The sequence below is a fragment of the Mastigoproctus giganteus genome, chromosome 5 (assembly GCF_048544385.1).
Source record: "Mastigoproctus giganteus isolate SK-2022 chromosome 5, ASM4854438v1, whole genome shotgun sequence".
Taxonomy (NCBI): domain Eukaryota; kingdom Metazoa; phylum Arthropoda; class Arachnida; order Uropygi; family Thelyphonidae; genus Mastigoproctus; species Mastigoproctus giganteus.
Window position 1 is genome coordinate 167,972,340 of NC_143579.1, and position 23,766 is coordinate 167,996,105.

Here is a 23,766-nt window from a genome sequence, read left to right on the forward strand (position 1 = left end):
GAAAACAGGCAGACATTACATATCATAGATCAATCTCGTGCTGATACCAATAGTAAAATGATCAGACAATAACTGTGGATATCAATAGATATGGGAAAAGGTTTTACAGATGGGCGATTGTTATGTAGAAGAAATGTAAACTACGTGATAATGAACTCTAATTTCCTGTTGTTAAACTATATTTTTCTCATTTCGAAAACAGAAAAGCTTCCTTTAGCACTGACAAACAGGTTTTAGGACGATACGATAGTTAAGTGTGGTGTCCGAGCTTTGTGAAACGTTGTTACGTACTAAAGTTTCCACGAGATAAAGAATGTGGCGAAGTTTCCACGAGATGAAGAATGTGGCGTCATCAGTTTACATCGGTTGTAAATATGTTGAAGTCGGTTTCTAAGGGTAACAATTTTTTTTTTTGGGGGGGGGGGGAGCATTTCCGTGAAATTGAAAGCTGATATGGCATTTTGTTGAGCAACATTACGAGAATAAAGAAGGCAGATTGCAGGACAGGCCGGAATACTCCCAAATATTTCGAAGGCGTAAATTTTTCCGGTTACCATTTTGATTGTATAAGTCACTTTTCATTCAGTGCTGGTAGTCTCATTAATTCAGTTTTTACGGTAGCACCACTGGCTTTGAATGGTCTGCTTCCACATGGTGTGGAAGAGACGTCCGTTCTGATCCTATCCTGCCAACAAGAAGTTTTATGGGCTTTTTTTCATGCCATGGTTGTATTAGTTGGTTTCCAGCTATAATGGAACCAACTACGGTTGTTAGACCACAGTTCACCCCTTATAACTTGATTACAAGAATTATGTGGAATGCGGATAACTCGATAATTGAGCGTAAGGTGTTTTTGAAAGGGCCTAATGTTCTGTTAACTGCCTCCTGTGTTACTATAGTTATTATACTATTTCAACCACTGATCACTATTTCTGTTTTGGAAGTGCAAATTTTTTTTTTTTTTTTTGCATCTCTAAGAATATTATTGACACAATCAAAGAAAAGCGTTTAAGATGGTATGGACATGTAAAACGGATGCAAGAAACCAGATATCCAAAGGCTATCCTGGAATGGATACCTCCTGGAAGAAGGAGAAGAGGAAGACCTAGGAGGATATGGGTGGATGGATGGAGTAAGGGAGTGCATGACAGCCCGAGGTTTAACAGACCAAGACACCTTGAACCGCACTTTATGGCGGGAAAAATTCCTACCAAAAAATAACTTGTAGGCTGAGGAAACCCATTGTATATGGAAATACTCCTCTTGAAGAAGAGCATCTCTAACCGATAATTAACTCGATGTTTTGTTGCAACCATTACTTCGATTTTAATGTTTACTTATTCTTATTTAATTTAATTTAAGGTATGTTATGCTGGCACTGAATCTCGCCCATAGTAGGATTCCACTTGTTGACGATGAGAGTCCAATAACCGCCGTGGGATGTTCTTTTGCTGACTGGATTGCGGTTTCTTCTGTCCTGCAACATGTTTTCGCAATGTAGGATAAATGACCAAACTTTTCTTTCTCTTTCTACTCACCTCTCTCTCTCTCTCACTCTTCCCCCCCTCTTTCGTTTCTCATTCTTAAGAGATATCTCCTAGGGGAAGATTGCCCCACTCACTTCTGTTTCTTTTTCTATTCAACACTGACTATCTCCATTCTCCGGGAGATAGCCAAAATGTTAATTCGAATTTGAGCTAATTCTCAAGGGCTGGACGTGTTCCGTCCCTTTTCCGTCTCGGGGAAGCTCCGTAAGTGGAAGCGGGCCATTGTGATAACACACAATGGCCCTCTTCCACGCGGCAGGAACGAGGACAAAAGTGACCTTTCCTTGCAATCTCTTCTGGCTGGTTAATAAGTGGCCAGTCAGACAACACACACACACACATACAACTTACGATGCCAACACTATAAACACAACTGGCTTTGCAAAGCGATGCATCAGACACAAGAGTGGCGACAAATCGACCACAGAGCACATGCAATTTACAGACAAAATATATGCGGTGCAATACGGCTAAGTCGCTGATGCACCTGAAACCATACGACAATCAACCACAAGGGTAGCTTGAGGTTGGTAAGGGCAACTGTTGGCGTTGTTTAAACAAAGGCATAATGCACACTTAACTTGCATTGTAAGTACCATATATTATTTATCATTCTTGCGGTAGCACAGTGGTTGCGAATGCTGTTTGAAACACGCCTGGCTTTAAATCCCAGAATTCAGTTGTGATGTTTTTCACACCATGGACAAGTTAGAAGGTCTTGATTGAGGATCACACGGTTTTATTCTTCCGTTAACTCCAGCAAAACAGACAAACCGATAAAGAATACGCTCAATTGACAAAATATGCTGACGCCTCACAGTTTTAGCTGATGGATGCCAAACTAGACGAAATAGCAATCACGAGAAGGATCCATAAAATGGATCTCAAGTGTTTTGCTAAGTTTGGACTATTTTATCAACAAATGGTGCTGAGTACATATGGGCGGTGACTTAATGTCACTGCCTAGATGTACTTAGCATTTTTAGGTAAGCTAAGTGCCTATTGTCTTCACCATATCCGTCTGTCCGTCCGTATGTAATAGTGGGACTCCCAGTGGACGGATATTTTTTGAAAAATTGTTTGTATTTGGATTTGGTAAAAATATTTGTTGAGCCAAACCAAATTTCATGAACATCGGACAAATAGAAATCCAGCAGTTATTTCTTTTTTCCGTACAATTTGTATTAACGCACTGCGTAAATTACTTGTCTTTTTTAAACACTTGATGTTCTGTGTTTTATTTTATTTTTTTTACATATGAGTTTTGAGGCTGTTATAATCACTTTATTCTACTGAAACAAATTTGCTGTGCCATTCTGAACTTCATTTGTAGGGGAACAAAAGACACTTTTCTTTCGTCGGTGATGAAAACTTCTTTGCTTGATTTTTATTTTTCGTTATTAAATAATAAATCAGTCTTAACTAGTTTAAATTACAAGTAAGGCAATGTTTATGCGCAAAAATAAAATAAATACAACGCTTTTACCTTTCACGACCCCTTTCCGCATTCTGGAATTGCTATACGATAAGGTAATACTCACTGTGGTATTCAACGTAATGAAAAATTCCTTCAGACGCACCACGCACGCTCGCTTGCCACCTGGTTTCATTATTTTCGTAATAGGCTGTGAGTCATCAGTACAATAATAAAAGAAAAATTATAAATTGCAGCGGGGTCGTGAATAATCGCTCAGAATTAAAATTTGGATGTGTTAATAAATATGATGAATCTGTTGTCTGTTTGGTAATAACGTAACAACAGGACATATTAATCAGAAGGTCAATTTTCTTCATAATGAGTTGAATTCAGTTGCGAAGAAATGCTGCTTATGGAAATTGCTTTGTTCAGAATAAATGATTTGTTCAACTTGTTTTGGGCTACAGAAATTAACTCTGTATGGTATTATCATCGATATTATCACACACACGCGCAAAAAAAAGTCCATAAATTAACGGAATTTAAAATTACTTGAGTGACTGGGCCAGGCCATCAACTGGACATTACTACTGAGAGTGCAAAATGCCAAACGTTTCTCCAAGAAAATATTTACACAGTTTTCGTGGAAATACCATACATTATTTACAGAACGTTTATGCTTTTTATATTGAAATACAAATACTATTTACAAAGAACAAACAAAAATATGTTACACAGATGACATTTATAAAAGAGTTATTCATTAAACAGTCGCTGTGTCTGGAGTTGCAGAGCAGCAATTAACTTAGCTTTTGTTCAGTCAGCTAGACAATGTTCTGGCCTGCAGGACTCTGTGATCAACCTGTAAGAAATCTTTGGAGTTTGCAGTGAGATCAAGCTTAAGATCAGTGGTAAGAGAAGTTCCTTGGATAAGAAAGCTTCTCTGTTGTATTTCAAGTTGAAATGTGGGAATATGAAAAGTAAGCTGTTGTCTTTTGCCAGCAGTCAGAATGTGGAGAGAAAGATCCAAGGAGGTCTGGTGTCAGAATCCGTCTAGTGAAGATCTGATATATAGCAGTTTTGAGATCTTGTAAAGTTCTATGACTTTTGCAATGGACTCACAGTAAATACAATCCAGCGAATAATGGGATTTATTTCTGAAGCCGGCTAGCATCATGCCTTATTGATCTGTTGTAGTATATTAGATAGTTTTTGGTTGTATAGATGCGTATTAGATAGTTTTGGTTATATAGCTGCATTAGATAGTTTTAGGTTATGTTAAATGTTATAGAGTATCGTTAACCACGTGGTGGCGATAATTATGAGCGACAAAGTTTTCCGATGTACCATGAGCAAATTCAATAGCATCGCCATTTAACATGTTACAGTTTCTTCTGATTCTTGGTACTGTGTATCGTAATCCCACTATAGGCAACAAAATAGCACACACAAAAAAAAACATGAATTCTTTTATTTTGTGTGCTATTTTGAATTTTTTTTTAAATACTTTCTATGAATTCTTGCAGTAATCTACAGAATATTCTCCTCAGTTGAAATTCAAGAAAGAAGAGCAATTCAACAACTGAATTACAATCAGAGGTCAGGATGTGTTAGTCGATCTTATATCTGGTCCCTTTCTCTTCTACAAGGTTTACTTTTTGTGTGCTCCCCACATGGTGAGAATAGATTTCTTTATTAAACGTTAATTTGAATTCCAAGATTTGATATATGAAAGTCACTGTGAAAAGTCAATCTTTTAGACATGGCTCGACTTGTTTACAATAAACAACTACAATATTTGAAAAAAAAAAAAAAATCCGGCCGCAGCTTCTGATTGCATCCTATCGCAGAACTTCAGTCATGTGATCTTTGAAGTTTAGCAGTAGGTTAATAGTGAAAAGAGCAAATCATGCATTTTCGATTCAGGTATTTTCAGGTATTTTTGAAAAGTTCAGGTATTTTTGACAAATTTTTAAATAAATTGCATATATCACCCCCTTGAAATTGCCCACAGCTATAAATCTCTGCCAGTTTATTTTTATTGATTGTGTGGTGCAGTTCCTGAATCGTGTGCGCACGATTCAGAAAGCCTTACTTAATTTTCTTGGCTTCAATGATGTGAGCATCCGTCGTCCACGTTTAGCGTGAGATGCTACCATGCTGTTGGCAGGTGTCAAGTTACTGTTGTTAATTTGCTTAGAGCTTGCACGTGTTCAGATTTGGGATTTCTCTTATTTTAAGACGTTATCCTGCATTGGTTCCAAATTTGTGGTAACAGAAAAAAATTACAATCGAAAGGACGTTCAATAATAAACAAAAAGAACTAGAAAAATTCTATGTTTTGAAGTCAGAACGAAATGTTTTAATAGTACTTATGCCTTTTGTGCTTTAAGTGACCGTGAGGATTTGTAGATAATTCCCAAACTAAATTTAAAAATGAAGTCGCCTGGAAAGTATTGGGCTTCAGTAGCTTATTATATCTGACGTCAAAGGCCTGTTTTTGAATCTCGTTAATATGGAAGGAACGTTCATGGATTTATTAACGCCGTGGCTCAGCTAGTCGGTCTGGAGTACATGGGTGACAAGGTTCCTTCCGTTCCGGAAACTTGCTTTTCATCTGCAAGATGGATTGTGATTGTTTTGCTATGCTCTAATGCACCTAACATAGACATGAATAAGTGATGCCTTCACAGCTTTATGTGCTTTGGAGCAAGCAAAGTCCAGAGATAGAAAGGCAAAACTATGTAATCTGATACCAACTAATTCAGCTACGGTGTAGAAAAAAAGCCCATAAAAGTTCCTCCCGTCTCGACGTAATTCAAGCCTATACCTTTCCGCACGATGTGAAAAGCCAGTTATTATAACCGCTGTGCTGTCCACAAGGCAGGTAAACTTACCGTAGAAGAACGCACGTAATTCACAAAGATACAGAACACTGAACAGACAGAATTCATGGGATATCTGGTTTCTGGGCAACGTGACGCTGTCACCCCTCTCGCTAGTGGACGAACCTACCGCTTCGCAGGTACGAGTATATAGGTACACGCATCACTTCATTCACGGACGATAATTCGATGTCAGTATGGATAACCGTCGTGAGTTAACCGACTTTGAAAGAGGGATAATAGTGGGTGCCCGACGCATGGGTCACTCTATCGCGGAGGTGGTACCGAAATTGTACTATCCCTGTTCGACAGTATCAAGAGTGTATCGGGAATACGCAATTTCCGGAATAACATCTCATCGTGGACAGTGCTGTGGGAGGAGAAAGGTGGTGGATGAACGTGGCCGTCTACTTCTGTCTCGCATTGTTTCAGCCAACTGGAGAGCGACAGTGGCACAAATCACCGTCGACTTCAACAAGGAAGGTGCCAGAAACGTCTCCTCCAAAGCGATCAGGCGATCATTAGCCGCAATAGGATATGGGAACCGCCAACCCACCAGAGTCCCATTGCTAACACCACGACACGGCACTCTACACCTCAACTGGGCGAAAGAACATCGGAACCGGACCTTGGATGATTGGAGACGGGTCTTCTGGTCCGATGGGTCCCGTTTCCAGTTATTTCGAGCTGACAAAATAACTTTATACCCCAGAAATAATTTAAACGAAATAACTTAACTTCTCGGAAATCGCACGAAGCTATGCACCCGTCATGTCAACAAGGAACTGTTCAGGCAGGTGGACGGTCGGTAATGGTCTGGGGCGTGTTCAACTGGTACACGTTGTGACCTCTGTTACATCTAGACGCATCTCTGAACATTCCAGTTTACATGTCCATCCTTGCAGACCACGTGCATCCCCTCATGGTCCTTGTGCACCCATAGAACAATGGACTCTTCCAGCAGGAGAATACGCATCCCCAAGAGTCTTGGCGACTAGAACATGGTTCGAAGAGCATTCCTCATATTTTATCACCATAGAATGGCCTCCCCGTTTACCTTACATGAATCCTGCGGAGCATCTTTGGGATGCTGTGGAGAGGTCCGTTCGAACTTCGAATCCTCTACCCAGGAATGCGACGGAATTATGGACAGCTGGGCAGCAAGCATGGATGGAAATACCTGTGGAACGCTTTCGTGAACTAGTGGACTCAATGCGTCGCCGTGTGACTGCCCTCATCCGGGAGTAATTGGGCCTACCTGTTACTAGGTAGGTATCCCATGTTTTCTGTCTACTCAGTGTGGGTGGACAGAAATCATGATGGGTGAGCAACCTGCGGCCCGCTCTTTCACATTGTGCAGCCCGCGGCAATTAGGCAGCCTTCAGGTGTTATGCGTCTCTCGTGTTTAAAAGTAGCGTGTCACAAAATATTGACTTTTGAAAAATTTCAATTTTTCTATATGGCTTTATTATGTTTTATGTATCTTCCTCAGAATTTCTTAATATTATTGTTATAAGAGGAATATTATTGGTGTTATGTAATAATTGGTGGATTATCGTATTTAATTATTAACTGTACAAAAAAAAAAAACAAAAAAACTTGTAAATGCAAATGTAGAAAACAAAAATCAAATTAATCGAAAAGTGCATAATTAATGGTAAGGAGCTAGCCTTACCATTTACCATTACGGCTCTCAACCCGCTTGACGTGGCAACCCATGGAACCCGCGACCTTCAGCATTTTTAGCTGTTTTGGCTTCTAGCCAAAAAAAGGTTGGACATCCCTGTAGTGCATGATGCTTCGTGGTTTTAGATGCTTTAGTGCAAAATCGACTAACTTGAATTTTTTTGAAGAAGTCTGGGGCTTTTTTCGCATGTAAATTCGTCTTCTCAGGTAGCACATTAGATGATGTCGTTCTTTCTAATACTCTGTGGAACAGGCCTTCGACTGAATGTTGATTTATTTCAAAAATACCATTTTTCATCAGGCATAGCAGAAAAACTAACCGAAAAAGATATGTAATTGCGTATATTATAGTGACGCCATCTGGACTTAGTTACCTTCGCGAAAATTCTAGAACCAACCAACCTAGAAGGCTCTGACTTGGTTGGTTTTGTGTGGTTGTTAAAAATCAATTTATAATTTATTCTGGAAACAACAAGCCCGTTCGAATATGTCTTGTCGGGGTCTGTTTATCGTAATATATCACGTAATTTGATTCTATGTGTGCTATAAAAGACATATGATAAATAAAAATATCGTAATATAGCAGAAAAGGAAACGAGAAAGTGGCCCACAGATTTTGCAGAATGTTACGATAATATTTGCATCATGGTGTTAACACTGAATGGTTTCACTAGTGTTAAACTTATAATTGATAAGGCTAGTTTAAAAATAGGTATTCGTGATGTGCAATTTATGTAATAGTTGCTGACCATTAAGAACGGCAGTTTTCGTTTCCTGTTCAGCACAACTGATTTTGAACTTGCATTTAATAGCGTTCCCACGAATCTACTATAGTTGTGATTAGTGCGTCTTTCAATATTAATTTCACTGGCAAATACTTGAAAATTATATGCTGTAATGTTATTTTCCCTTTGTTCGCAGCTATTTTAATATTAATATCGCGGTAAGACTATTTCCTTATTTTTAAGGAATACAAAATAGTTGTGATTTTTCGATTAAATCTTTAATTTTCACCTGCTGAAGATACGAGTATAAAAAGTGCAGCGTGTGTAGTTCAGTTATTTGTTTAAGGATGCACTTTCTGGTTACTGCAAAGCTAGATGCTGTTGCTGAAGTTCACGGCTTTTTGCCATCATCAAGGCTTCCAGCCGCCTGTGGAAGTCGGTCAAGGCTCGAGGAAGATGAGGCAGCATCCACCGTGCCATTCAGTGACAGCATATTACGTCAGAGGTGGAAGGTTATGGCCACTAAGGCTTAACGTCGTAATACCCATTCCTCCGTTATTTCACCTCGACGCTAGTTAAATACTCTTCCTAATAGAAATCACTGTAAATGTTATCTTAAAAATCAAATAATTGAATTTTTTTTACTTACCAGCAGACGTGTAGGAGTGTGCCAAGTAAAGGATTACGATCAACCTGAACATTACCCCAAAAAGACTGATGGTGGTGTTGCCCATCACGGGGAAGGTCGGGACCCGGAGCTATGTAAACAAAATAAATGGCATTAAATAACTGTGATGATATTATAACCTCGTGATCTTCGATTATAGTTTTCTAAAGATATATGCACAATGTAATATAAGAATTCATTACTTATAATATGTGATTAACCGATGACAATATCGAGAAGTTATTTATTTTTATTCGTAAACTGGTGAGAACAGTTTACGAATAATATTATGTATTATAGTTCGCCCAATATTTTTACACACACACTATCTATTTTCCGAGTCTTTGGGTGGTTCTCTTTTATCCAACAATAGACAAGAAATGTTTCCGTGATCTTTTAGAACGTTTTTAATTGTACAAAAAATGTACTTATGGTTAAGGTTGTTTGTGCATGCGACTTCAGCAAAAGCTACGCTTCTTGGATGAAAACCACAATGAAGTGATAGGTTAAAAAGCAATTAAACTCTCATAATGGAAGGAGAGGAATTTAGTTTAAGGGGATTTTTTTAAATTTAATATGAAGTTAATAAATATTGGTGAAAAATTCAAGTTCATTCAAAGGCTGATATTTTCGTTGTTTTTTTTTTACCTCTTTTTATGGATATAAGCCAATTACAGTGGCAGACAAAGAAACTGCATCACCTTAAAAAAAGGTAACGTTTGTAGTGAAATGTATAAGATATTATTTGATTACAGTCATTTTTTTTTGTCCCAAAGCAAAGGTATTACGCTTCTATTGCATCTATAACGCGTCTATTGCATCAGACAGTAATTGCAAGGTATTGCATCAGCCGTTTCTATAAATACGGCTTTGGAAGGGAATACACTCTTATTAGTATCCTGTTTTGCGGAGGTGTAAGGATGTCTCCATATGTTCAGTTCACACCAGGAAAAAAAAGTGTAGCTTTTGCTCTGTCCCAGGAAGGGCTTTCTAGAGAGAGAATGTAATAAGCAAGAATATTTGACTGCCATATTCTTCATACGTGCTGTCACTTATTATACACCAACCGTATTACTGAAACTTGGAACCACTATAACAAGTCGTTTATCACTTATTATAGTGGCGCTTTAAAGGAGTGTATTTTAATAATCCTAAAGATTTGTGAACATAAAATCAAAACACCACATGACTTTTTATAGCTTATGCAACGTTGCATCGAGATTTTGCATACATCATAAGAGTAACAAATCATTCTTGCAGAAAGGCAGAGGTCACCCAGCTCGTGCTTTGACACTCCTGTGCGTGGATTTGGAGGTGATTATTAGTATGAGGATACGTGGAATATAACGACATAATGGGCTGAATACCAGCTTTACTCGTAATACAAACATTGTATGAGTATGGAATTTCCTAATTAAATTAAATGAGTTATACTCGTTACTTAAAATAGTGAAAATTCAAATATCACAAATAAGGATTCATTTGCTGTGTTAAAAATTTTAAGGTATAGAAGATTTTCTGAAAATGAGAAATGTGGATGAAATTTGCGCATGTAAATAAGCACAGCAGATGTTGAAAATTTTTTTGTCTGCTAATGTGAACAAATATTTACTCAATGACAGAAACAAAATGTGATTCTCACTAAGAAGTTGATAATGTTCCCAAAGAGTGTACCATGATTGCCTCATAGGAAGGAATCTATCGAAATCATATCAAGTGGTTAACCAAATGATCATGGTGGCACAAGTCTTTTGAGATAACACGATCACTGATTACTTCAAGTAGTCTTGGCCATTTTTAAACATGGAAGGTGTGGTTAGTAGCACCATTTTGTTGAAAGTACTTTGTGATCTGTCATCCAGTTAATTGAAGAAAAAAAGTGTTTGGAAAAAGTTAAATAGCTTTCAGATTTTAACATGTTATTCAAGAAAACCAGTGCAATAATTGTAGCCTGAATATGACACACATAAATGCATTGTTTTACATTTATTGTGCCAGCCACCTTTAAGCATCCCCGCCATCTGTCATATACTTGTAGAACACTTACTAAGGCAGCACAAAGAACCATCATCTACAATAAGCCACCGTCCAGGATCAGTCTCTAAGATAGCAAAGAGCTTAATGTCGCTAAGATAACACAAAGAGCCTTATGGTATTTGCTGTTAATGTAACCTGAGTGGTGAAAGCAAGCTTCGCTGGTATAAAATGTGCAACCTAAGACCTCAGAATTTGCCTCCTGAAGGACAACAATTAAAGCGAATTGCTTACCTTGTTTTCTGAGGCATTTAACAAATTTCTATCACATCTAATCTAATTGATGCAGATGACGTGTACCGTAATGATTATCGAAGACTTTTCAGCAGTCCATTACTTCTTGGGTCAAGCTTATTTCCCTTCGTTTAGAGATTTAACACAGATAATTCCACAATTTTACAAATTAGAATCCATTGGGCATATCGCTTGTGCTGAAATTTTGTCCATACGGCGTTATTGCTTTTGCATAAGATCTTGTCGAAAAGTAATTTTCAGAGAGAATGTTAAACGGATACATGGTCGTTTCTGTCTGAGATGACCACTCGGCTGCTGCTCAATTATCAGTTGTTAGGTAATCTAATTGATAATTGAGCTATTATCAATTAAATTTTATTTATTTTAGGTAGTTGTTGTTCAGGCTCAATCAGTAAAGCACACACACGTACGTGTTTTACTGATAACACAAATTTAAATCTGTTACACAAATTTTAAACTACATCATTTCTGATATTCAAACAAAATGTCATTTATCTGACGCATCATATATATAAAGCAAATAAAACTAGAATTTCTTGGTTTTTAAATCATTCGCTACTAAAATAATTTGCAAAGAATTATCGGTATTAAATAAATAAATTTATCGTTTTTTCCATCTTTCTGAAGTAGGATGATTGTGATTAATATGTAGAACTTTGAAGACAGAAAATAGAAACAATCAAAGACTGAATTTTTAGTGTATGATGTCCACACCATGTGAAAACGAATGGCGCAGTAGAAAAGTTCGAAAAAGTAATACCAGGATGAAAATGGCGCTGTTTTCATCTACCAAGCAACACAGACCATATGTGTCTTCTGCGTAAATACGTCTGCGTGGGTAGCACAGTGGTATCGTCACCGTCCTCCCAAACCGGGTGAAAAAGGCCCAGGTTCGAACCCCGTCGATGCCGCGAATAATTTTTATAGACTTTTTTTTTCATTTCGTCGCTGAGTTAGTCGGTCTTCGGTGTAGATAGCAAGGTTTTTCCCCTGGAAAATCTGGGGATTTTCGTCCAGAAAAAGGATTCTGTCCAGACCAGAGAACACACGCAATTTACAGACACAATATACATGGGTAGTTGAAGTGACTTTCTAGGTGACCCTAATCTAATAGTTTTGTTTTTTTTTCTCTGTACCTACTCCGTGTTAGCTTAGTCAGCGCGATGCACCTGTGACTCGTTTGGAGAGTTCCCCCTTGACGTGGGAACCTTTACGTGAGGGGTCCTGCATGAGGGGGTGATGCTGCTGGTCCTGCAGATTAAAATCAATGGGATTCGACGCCCACAGTCTGTTCCAGGTTACCACCATAGGAATCCGTCATATTGCCGTGCTTTGACCCGTGGAAACTCTGGTTGAGGGGCTCAGCCTCTACATACCACTTTGGCCCCTGCTTCGACAAGACGGTTGTCTTGGGATGGCTTGCCCAGGATCAATCGGCTTGGGGGTTCGCTTGCAAAGGTCAACTATGTCAATACCATGCCTCTATCTTCATGGTCCGAGAGAACAGGATTCAGGCTGACAGCTGTGTAAGTATAGTGTCCCTGGGTAGTCCTAGCATCCCATTCTCGGGCGCATTTATAAAATTTACGGAACCCCAGTGCGGTCCCTAGGAACTCAGTCAATGGCCCAAATAAAGTGACTTCGGCAGAGGAACAGAAGGCTAAAGAAATATCAGGTCCAATACCTCGATACCTAATAGTTCACTCTACTGGAAAAATCATTTAAGAAAAATATCACCCTTCTTTATCCAGAAGGGTTTGGAAGGGTTGACAGGCTTTCTCCTAAATCAGTCAAACGGCTTCACTCAAGTGACATCCTTGTTGAGACCAGAAGTGACAAACATTCAGGAACAGCTCCTTCGAGCAACATCGATTTGGGGAATGTCAATCGTAGTTCCTTCCCAAATGACAATGAATTCTTTCATAACTGCAGCGTCAATATTGACAGTTATGGAGCAAGCCTAAAGAAGGGAGATATTAAGTACTAGACAGAACCTCACTATGCTTCTGTCTAGTACTTAACTCACTGTCCACCAAGCTCAATAACAGAAAGTACGGATATACCCTAAAAGAAGAAGAAAAAAACCTGTATTTCGTCTCTCACCTGATGTACATGGATGACATCAAACTCTAGGCCGAAACCGAGAATCAATTCCAAAAGCTACTCCAGATCACTGAACAGTTCAGCGCTGACATCAGGATGCAATTTTGAGAAGCCTACTAAAATCAAAGTTGAATGGCGGGAACATGGTCACAGCCATAAGCACTGATGCAGTCTCAGTACTAACGTACTCCTTCGAGACCACAGATTGGACCAACACCGAACTAGAGGCGATTAAGAGTTTGAACAGGATAACAATGATCAAGAGGCACTAACACCACCCGAAGTCGGCCATCGAGGGACTGACTATAGCCCGTAAAGATGGAAGGAGGGGATTAATTGAATTCATTGAACAAGAGAAAAATGCGAGATTACTTCCAGGAAAACACAGCACCAATCCACCAAGCCATTAGAAAGATACACAAACAGCACACAACGCTCAACCTCAACAAGCAGACAACACTCACACAGACAGAAGAAACAAAGACAGAAAAATGGGCGAAGAAGACACTCCATGGCAGACACTACAATGACCTCCATCAAGACTGCATAAATAAGATGACTTCCAACGCTTGGCTCACGAACGGAAGCCTCTTCCCTGAGACCGAAGGATTCATGTTCGCCTCCAAGACGAGCATGAATCCTTCAGGAATATAGGAAATACATCGCCAAAGACCCACGAGTAACATATGACACATGTCGACGATGCCACGCCCCACAGACAATCCAGTACATTACCGGAGGATGCAGTGTGATCACCCAGACGGAGTACACGCGCAGACACGAGGTGGCCAGGATAATAGAAGCTAATGCAAAACGTCAGGTTAGTGCAAAAATACCAGCTGTTCAAAGAAAGTTTATCGTATTACAAGCACGAGCCTCTGGCCATATTCGAGACCTCTGCTCACGGACTATGCTCGGACGGACAAGACGATCCCGCACAATAGACCAGACATAACCCTCTTTGACAAGAAAGAAATGGCTACCTACCTGATCGACAGAGCAGTGCCCAATACCCTCCAGAAAACATACGAGGAAAAGATCAGAATTACTCAGACCTAAGACAAAGTCAAAGATATGTGGCATATGGAACAAGTAATAACCGTCCCGATCACTGTGTCAACCACCAGCATGGTGCCGAAGAGCCTCCATAAGAACTTTGCAGCAATAGGCCTCCCAGTGAACACTTACATGGAATTCCAGAAAGCGACGATCCTCAACAATGGCAGGATAGTAGGAGAGTTCCTCAACCTACAGCTACAATAATAATAATAGTAACCGGACACAACGAACCACTCTATGCACTTGGTACCAGTACCGGTTACGGGGCGTAAAAAATCGCATAAAAGAAATAAAGGTTTATAATAATAATAATAATAATAATAATAATTTTCGTTATAGGGAAATTTTCATTAAAATAGTATTCATTGTATCGGGATTTCTTTCTTTGTAATGAGATTCGTTCTTGGATTCGTCGTAACGGAATTCGTTGTGGTGGCTTGACATGTACTGTCATGCTAAATTAACGACAGTATGATGTTCGATTCAATAAATTCTGCTTTGTTTTTGTCAGAAGATTACTTTTTATCGTTCACTTTTGCTCTGTTATCATTCTAAATCGATTCTTATTTTTACGTACGTGTAATTTAAGTAGAAGACAATTTTACTAAAGAGTGAAGAGAACAGTTATGATGATATGAACGAGGAAATCGCATGAAGACGTTATTAATCCAGCTACGGCTTACAAACAACATTAAATCTAAAGTTAAGAGATCAAAACCCTCATCAGTAGTGCAAGAACTCGAACCGTTACAAGATTTGAGACACCCTGTGATTATGAGCATTTGTCGCTGTTGCTGTTATTAGCTAAAACCATTGTTCTATAGCCACCGTGTTTCTCCAGCGAGGTGGGGGGAAAGAGAAATAATGTTCGGACGCATCCTCCCGAAAAACGATTACCAACCCACAACACAATGATGCAAGTTGCAGCAGGTAATTTGTATTGTGAAGGTCAGTAGTACAAAACATGGAAGCGTTCGCGGCGGCTTTTTTTTTCTTCTTTTTTTCGTCTTCCGCAAACTTACATATGACCCGAATTCTTGTCCCATTTCTGCATAGTAAATACTAGTTGGTTTTGATTTGCAGGGTGTTTGTTTCTTTATTTGTAGTGATAGCAATTGGGGTAGAATTATTAGTGTCATTATTATTATTTCACTTGAAAAAGGCACTCTTCTGGATTAGCAAAATAGGATGTGATGAGAGTAGAGGTTTCTAAAGTTGGCTTCGCGTAGATGAATGATTCTAATAATAATTATACTCAGTTGAAATAAATGGATTTCCCAGATTGATTCAAAAACTGAAAAGTGAATTTATAATTTCAACGCTGTAAAAAGAATTAAAGTTTCTCTTTCTCCACTCACACACACTATTTCACTTATTTTTAGGTTTTGGCTATTTGTGTAAGTATCTAATCAGCTGCTGTTGTCTTATTGGGAAAGTTGTACGCTGTACACGGTTTAGTTCAAAAACATCATCAGCGTATTTATAAAACGAATATAAGCTAATTTTATTCGGGAATAAAATGGTTCGAAGCACGAGTAGACGTTACATATAACTGTCCTCGTGACAGCTGAATGTGCATACTGGATATCATATGCAAACTTTTTTGAAATAAAACCGGTTTACGGTAGCTTCAGAAGTAACACCGATGACGTTTGTGGACTAAACCGATTTATAATAATAAACAACTTTTTCACTAATAAAAAAAGCAGTTGAATTTAAATGGGAATCATAGAAATCTAAATGGTAATAATTAGTGTAATTTCAAAATCAAATTCAAAAAATTTCATTGCAAATATGATTTAAAAAAAAGTTCGAAAGACAAATAGCCTTTGCTTAAAAATAAGCGGGTAGACTGGTACCTTTTAATTGAAAAACTCTGTAGTATATATATATATATATATATATATATATATTATAAATTAATTAATTCAATTAATTAATATTTGAAAATATTAAATTCATTAATAATAAAATTAATGATAAATTAATTAAATAATGGTGAACCTTTGACCGATCCAGTGACAACATCGATCTGCCATGAAACACTTTCATCTCGTTCTTTGTAATTTGTGTTCGTTCGTTCAAAGGGCACTTGCAAGTTCAGTTATAGAAGGTAGGTTATATTGGCTTCGCCTTGATTCCGTTTAGTTTATCCCAAAGGTGTTGGATCGTATTCAGGTCTGGACTCTTGCCAGCCAGGGAAGTTGTTGACTTCTTTTGTCTCACACCAGATTTTTACCCTACTCGGTCTATAGGACGTTGCATTCTCCTACTGGAACTTTGAAGACCAATTTCCATAGAGCTGTTGGCACTACCGAATTGTCCGAGATGTATCTATACCATTCAGTATTGATCGTGGTCGAAAACAAACGATCTGAATCCGAACCATAGAAACAACTTCCTTGTCCGCATAATACATTGGATTAAATGACGTTCCCTCGGTCGCACTTGATCGTGTGGTCTGAAGACCGTCTGATGAGATGGATCGCTCCATGGGACCTGTTTGCATCATTCCATGGTCCAAGAGTGAAGGATTAGTCACTTTATCAACCAGCAACCTCTGCCATTCGTTCATTGATCTGGTGCTTATGAGCAGCACTTGAGTTATGGAAACTCATGCCTGGAGCTCATGTAGACATCTGTAGCTTTAACATAACATTTTCCAAGGACATTCAGTTCGCTTTCACCACTTTCTTTATGGATCGGCGATTCTTATCCACCAGTTTCTTAGTTATGTCATGTAGATATCACATTATTCTTCAATCATTTCGCAACACCGACTGTAGTTGGCTTTATGAAGATCAACGTCTGCGTGTAGGTAGCACAGTGGTATCGTCAACATCCTCCCGCACACCGGGTGGAAAAGGCCCGGTTCGAATCCTGTCGATGACGCGAGGAACTTTAATGGGCTTTTTTCACTCTGTGGCTAAGTTAGTCAGTCTCAGGGGTAGATAGCAAGGTTATTCCCCCCCCCCCCCCGAGAAACTGTTTTTTTCGTTCAGCAAAACAGGCAAATCGACCAGAGAATACACACAATTTACAGACATTTACATAATACGGGTTTATGTAATCAATTATGGGTAATCCTAATATAATAATTTTACGAAGATCAACGAGGCTTAATCATCAGTTGCTTGTTTCGGATATCTTGCTATTTCCTGCGCATTTTAAACCTGTTTCTGCTTTGCAAACATGTCATTCGCACTTACATTGGGAATAGTGGTCCGAATAGTTTTAGTACGATAGTGTATTTATAGCTAATTGTGCCTCGCCTTATTAGAAAAACAACAATGCTTGGACCCTAAACTCATTTGCACTCAGTGACCACTTAATTATGACCACTCCATCCGTAATGGACTATGCCGCATAGCTCGCGTATATAAATCCGAACAGTTTCCTGTGCTAAAGCAGTGGTAATTTGCATCTGGTCGTGCAAATCAAAATGATAAAGTTTCAGTTAAGGGACGTAGTAAAATTATCACGGAGTTTCAAAAGGGCAAGAATGTGGGAGCTCGTGCTTTGGGTGCTTCCATATCTGGAACGGCATATCTTGTTGGTTACTCACGGCGCACTGTGGTTAAGGTGTACAAAGAATAGTGTCGAATGGGTCAAAGTACCTCCCGCCGATAGAACTGTAAAGGTTATGAAAGGTGAGTGTTCGTGGTGAGCGAAGGGTGCAGCGTGTTGTGCGGGCTCAACGGCAGGCCACTGTGCAAGAGTTGACATCGCAGTACAATATGGGAAATGTAAAAACAATGTCCCAAATGACAACTGCGCTCCACACACTTAGGTGTATAGAGTTTTACAGCGGACGACCCAAGAAATACCCTCTCCTCACGACTGATGATCGTTGGCGGCGGATGCTGTGGTGTCAACACATGCTGGTTGGACACCGGAGGACTGGAAACGAGTGTGCTGGTCGGATGGGTCAAAATACTTGGTGTATCACGCCCGTGGAACCTGTTAATAGCGTGATTGGGATAAAAAAAAATAATAAATAAATAAAAAACAAAATAACTTGTTTCTCCGAGGAAGAAACAAGTTATGTGACACATTACTCCCGTCATCAGCATTCTAATTAATCGGAGAGTTGCGCCACAGTCGCCCTTCTGTTGCCACGTACCCTCCGGGAGAGCCTTCGCTCACTTCGAGCATCGATGAGTCGTGGTCGTCCAACATCTCACCGGCGGTTCGTGGATTCCTCCTCCTCAAACCACTTTCGGTAGGTACTGACCATGGCTGACTCTGAGCATCCCACCAGCCGTACCGTTTCGGATATGCTCTGACCCAGTCGTCTGGCCATTACAATTTGGCCTTTTGTCAAACTTGCTTAAGTCCGCTGCCTTTCCCATCTGAAGAACAAGAGTAACACTGATTAACGGAACTCAGTATCGGGTGTTTTTTTATACCGTGACCCAACTCGTGCACGCGCCGTAGTTCACCTGCAGTTGCTTTGATTTGTATAACGACTCGCTGGTCATAATGTTTTGGCTCATCGATGTATATGAACTTCCAAAATTAAAAATCAAATAAAGACTATACATATAAAATTGCACGCACAACACTTATAATATACACATGAAATTGGTTTAATCTAATGACAATATTTTGCAAAGCAAAAAAGAGTTGTTGCCTTATGTTGCACAAAATAAAAAAAATATATAAATAAAAATTCGGATTATTATATTCAATAATTTTGTCAGAGGCATTATTATATCTAATAGTTTAACCCCTATTATCAGAGGTAGCTGCGATCAGTTAATGATAATGCGGATTCCTTTTTTTTTTTTCTTTCTGGTAGTAAAACTGTCGGTGGGATCCGACAGTTTTACTACCAGAAGACTTTCCTGATGCCAGCTGGAGTGACCAACTAGGGCCTGCCTAAATGTTTGCTTCAGACAAGGTTGTTGAGTCGACCGCTCGATTACCCTTCTTTTAGGAGAAACTAACTAACGATGTATACGTCTTTACATTTGAATATTACATATTAACCCACCGATGATAAAGCCACCTAGCTTCGAAACGATCGTCTAGGTGGTGACATCCCCGGAAAATAAATAACAGTAGTCTTCTCTATAGAGAAGCGTTATTTATTCGAAGTAGTGCAATAGCAGCTACCTCGTTGTGAAGGCATCCACAATATGAGATACAATTAAAACAATGCCTTTTGCACTACATGCGTAGTTCAACTTTATGGGTAAACTATGGTGTACCTACACCGATATTATATAGTTTATTACCAAAACCCGTAAGAAATTATACCTTTTGTATTTCGTCTTCTAATAAAATGTAAATATCATATATATGGTCACAGTTCGTCTATGCATTTGTATACACGCACACACGCTAACTTAACTCAATGACGTTGGGTAGTCTCGTCTCTTTATTCTATGCTGGATTTAAAAACGTTCTTCACCTCGCTTAGTTTGAGTTTACTTAACATTAAGAGATAACTCTTGAGTAATACTATTTACCCTCACTGCTTTCATTTTAAACAGAAATCCATCTGAACTTGGCTAAGAATTCGTGTGCTGTGGTAGAAACACGGCCTCTTGTCTAGTTCCAGCACGGAACGATGAAATCGAAGCAACCCCAGTCTGGCAGAACAACGGGAACACCTGTGGGTCGGGACGCGAGCATTGTTCAGCCTCATATATAACGGTCACGGACCTGCACTGAACGTGTACACGCTTGGCTTGCAATTCCCGAGATGTCTCCAGGTGTTCTGTAGAATTTTATATTACTCAGCGCCAACAGTATATCTGCTGTAGCCATCCAGACACTCCGCGGGGTTGAGCGCTTCATTCGCTATTATTCGTTCGAAACATTCCATAACGGATCGATGCGGTTAATGTCCTTTGAGTAGGGTGGAAGATGCTTTCGGAAAGCTCTAATACTCCTATGGTCCAGCCATACAGGTGCACAGTACAAAGATCCAAGGCTTTGGATTCAGAATAAACATTTTCATACAACATTCATTGAAATTTAATTAGTGTTTTCTTCAGAGACTTGCAAATATTACGTTGATAGGATCTTAATATTGAAATCTATGAATTAATAGTTTGCACTCTGAAAAGAGGCCGTGGTATTTTGAATGCACTAGATATGAATTGGAAATTATCGGTTTCCTTATAAAACACCGATGAATTTGAGATTCTGAACATGTTATTATTATTTTTTTTTCCAGTTTGAACCAAATTTGGTTCCACCCCTGAACAGCCAATCAGCTAGGTGTAAATTGTAATCTGGAGAGGTGATAACGATGTACGCAATGTAAAATAATTTGGAAAAATTACACAACACAGAGTGGGATTTGGAAATACTCTTGAAAAGCATAAATCGTACATGACAGAGAGTCAGTAGGTACTCCGGTTGAATTGGAAGAGCTGGTACTCTGCCGTGGATATGCTGGCTTTGTCAAGCTTCTCGTAGTGATAGGAGTGGACAGGTAGTACTAATGCAAAGCAGAAACAATAAAAATAGTTTGGAACAGTTCCACTATACAGCAGTACAGATCTTACACGTCATAAGTTCAGAAAATCAAGAAAAAGAAATACAGACTTCCTTCCTACATTCCGATGTAAGGAAACTTTCGGATAGGATTGTCTGTCGGCATGGTGTTATTACTAAACATTTCAGCATAATTTTCCAGGGAATTAAAAATCTTTAAGGAGTTGATTGGAAGTAGAATGACCACAGAATACACCTAATTTACAGACAATATGGCGCAAAATGGCCTGTGTAGTCGCGCCTAAGTTTAGCTATTTTTACTAATATTATAAGTATTGTTACCAGCCTATAATATCAGTAAAAATTACTTAGAATTTTAAAAATTATTAGCTAAGTTTAATACGCTACTAACTCAGTACCCCTGGCGCTGCCACGTCGCATGATTGCTGCCTCACTGCAGCCTCTTGCAGTGCCACAGTGTAGCCAGCCCCAGAACTTTTCAAGCACCTTTCGTTTAAATGCGAATAAAAATATTGTTATAGGATTACACGTTATGTTACGTCTAATAATTGACCTTCAAAATAAATAAATAATGAAAACAACACAAAAATCTAAAAAGGTTTATACCAGTTGAAGTGTTTATCCACTTTTACCCTCATTCACTTCATCGACGTTATCGGATAATGCATAACAGTGCTTTTTGTGACTCGAGGTTAAGTGAGTCAATTTAATTAAAGTGCATCATTTTGGCCTTATGATAAACCAGTAATTGTCCAGATATTAAATTTGAAAGAGTCGGTGTGTAGCGAGCGATGGCGAGACAATGACACAAGTGCCGCGAGGGGAACGCGTACAAAAATATTCCGACAAGTTTTTTTTTTTTTTTTGGTAGTTGTTGGCGCATCGGCTTCTGTGGCCATAGTGCACCTCCCAAGGTTTTTGCAGTACTTTGATCCAAGCCCGAGGCGGGATTCGAACCCGCGACCTTTGGGTTGCCAGGTAGGCACTTTACCCACCTGGCTAGCCCGGTCGGCATTCCGACAAGTGTCCACCCATAAATTGTTTATATTATATATGAAATACCTATGCCCAAAAGTTCTCATTAGTGTAACACTCTCAAGTATTGTTACCAGCCTATAATATCAGTAAAATTTATTCAATAATTTTAGTCAGTTTATCTCTCACACGCAAAAATTATTAATTTTTGTTTCAGCTTATTTTTGTCACGCAAGCCAGTTCGGCATCACTGGCCTAGACCACAAAATAAGAAAAAGTGACACTGTGTTGCATGCAAATACACAGCCCACCCACACACCCGTACAGTAGCGCAATTTATTGGATTAAACTTGCAGTATACTATGAGGGAGCTACAAGTTATGAGGATAAAATTGCTCCTTGTGATTGTTTGTAACACAAATACGGTGGAAGCGCAGTACAGTATGGCCAACTGTCGCCCAAGGCATGTTACAAGGAACGTTGGTTCCTTTCCTTCAGGTCAACCATGGACTGAATATTGCCTTGTCGCTATAGCCGAGTTGTCAGGCAAGAGGGGCATAAGTATACATGCTTTGAGGGACTGTGATTCACACCGCCCGTTTACTAAATGGGCCGCTGTTTCTTGTGTTCTCTCTCTCTCTCTGTCTTGTGAACGCCACTGATGGGGTGGTCGTCCCGGAGTATAAACTTTTCTTGAGATCGCCTCATAAACAAAAATCACAACGATTAAGATCCTCAAAAGCAAGGCAATCAAGCATTCGTAAAATGCCATGCATTTGGTTGTCACTGTAAAATATGGCCGAATATATAAAGTATACGGCCGAGCAATGTGTGGAGGAGCTGTTTATTAAAATTAGTTGTCTAAACGCAGTCTTTCTTTGAGGGGTACGGATTAACAGCAAAGTTCACCGCCCCTCGCATGTAGCACAGTGGATATAATCGCTGTTCTTTTCCACTGACAAAAAAGTTTCGGTTTTTTGAATCCCGACAGTGACGTGAGGAAATTTTATGGGCTTTTTTTTTTTTTTTTCCACAACGTAGCTGAGTTAGTCGGTCTTAGGCTAGGGTTAGATTTTTTTTTTTTGTTTTTTTTTTTTTTTGTTTTTAACTCCCGGAAACTCTTTTTTGTATTTTTCGTCCAGCAAACCGAAATAAAAAATTAAATAAAACTTAATTTATTTAATTAAATAACATACATTATAATTATTTAATATTAATTAAATTATAAAATAAAATAATTATTATCCAGAAGCCTTTATAAGTTGTAAAAAGCTAAAGTTTTTTTCTAATAATTTGAATTTCATAACAATTGTACTCAGTTTTAAAATGAATACGACTTCTTCTTTTTTTCTAGTTTTTATTTTGACTCCATTTAGCCTGAGCTATTTATTTATCGTCGCCACACATTGCAGTTTTACCCTATTACATTGTGTGAGAAAATTGTCATAGAATAATAACAAAAATACAAACAAGTATGGAAAGGAAAATGGAAATACAGAACGTAAATTATATAAAAGCTTTGCAAAATAAGTATATTCAAAGCGATGATGAAGTCACTTTTTCTCCCCGCTTCTTATGAACAAGATGTCACTTATAAGCGTGAATTTCTCAGGAAATACCTCAATCCTTACTTGCATATTAAAGAAGATAACTGCGTTCCGAAAGTGGAATGACTGTAACGTTGGAATATGGATTGTATCAAGATCGTGTGGTCTGGAAATCTTTATTCGTAAGCATTGAAATTATTGTATTATACATTAAGATGTTATTTCCAATATGCTCTATGGAACACGCGAGAATTTTTCCAAAGGTATTACCAGAATCCCGTTACACAAGATCACGCTATATAGAACGCGTGCGTTCTATATATATAAAAAAATACAGATAGATTTTTAATGCTGTAATTGTAAAGCATTAAAAAGAATTTTTAAGAGCTTATAAC

General features: G+C 38.7%; 1 protein-coding gene across 1 annotated transcript in view; it reads right to left on the reverse strand.

Moving 5' to 3' along the window:
* The window catches only part of LOC150085822 (uncharacterized), a 145,118-nt gene that overhangs the window by 82,972 nt on the left and 38,380 nt on the right, over positions 1-23,766 (reverse strand). Inside the window, exon 2 of the mRNA XM_090374706.1 lies at positions 8,910-9,018. Coding sequence (XP_090230832.1) covers positions 8,910-8,994 — 85 coding nt within the window. The 5' untranslated portion in view covers positions 8,995-9,018. The remainder of the gene's footprint in view (positions 1-8,909; positions 9,019-23,766) is intronic.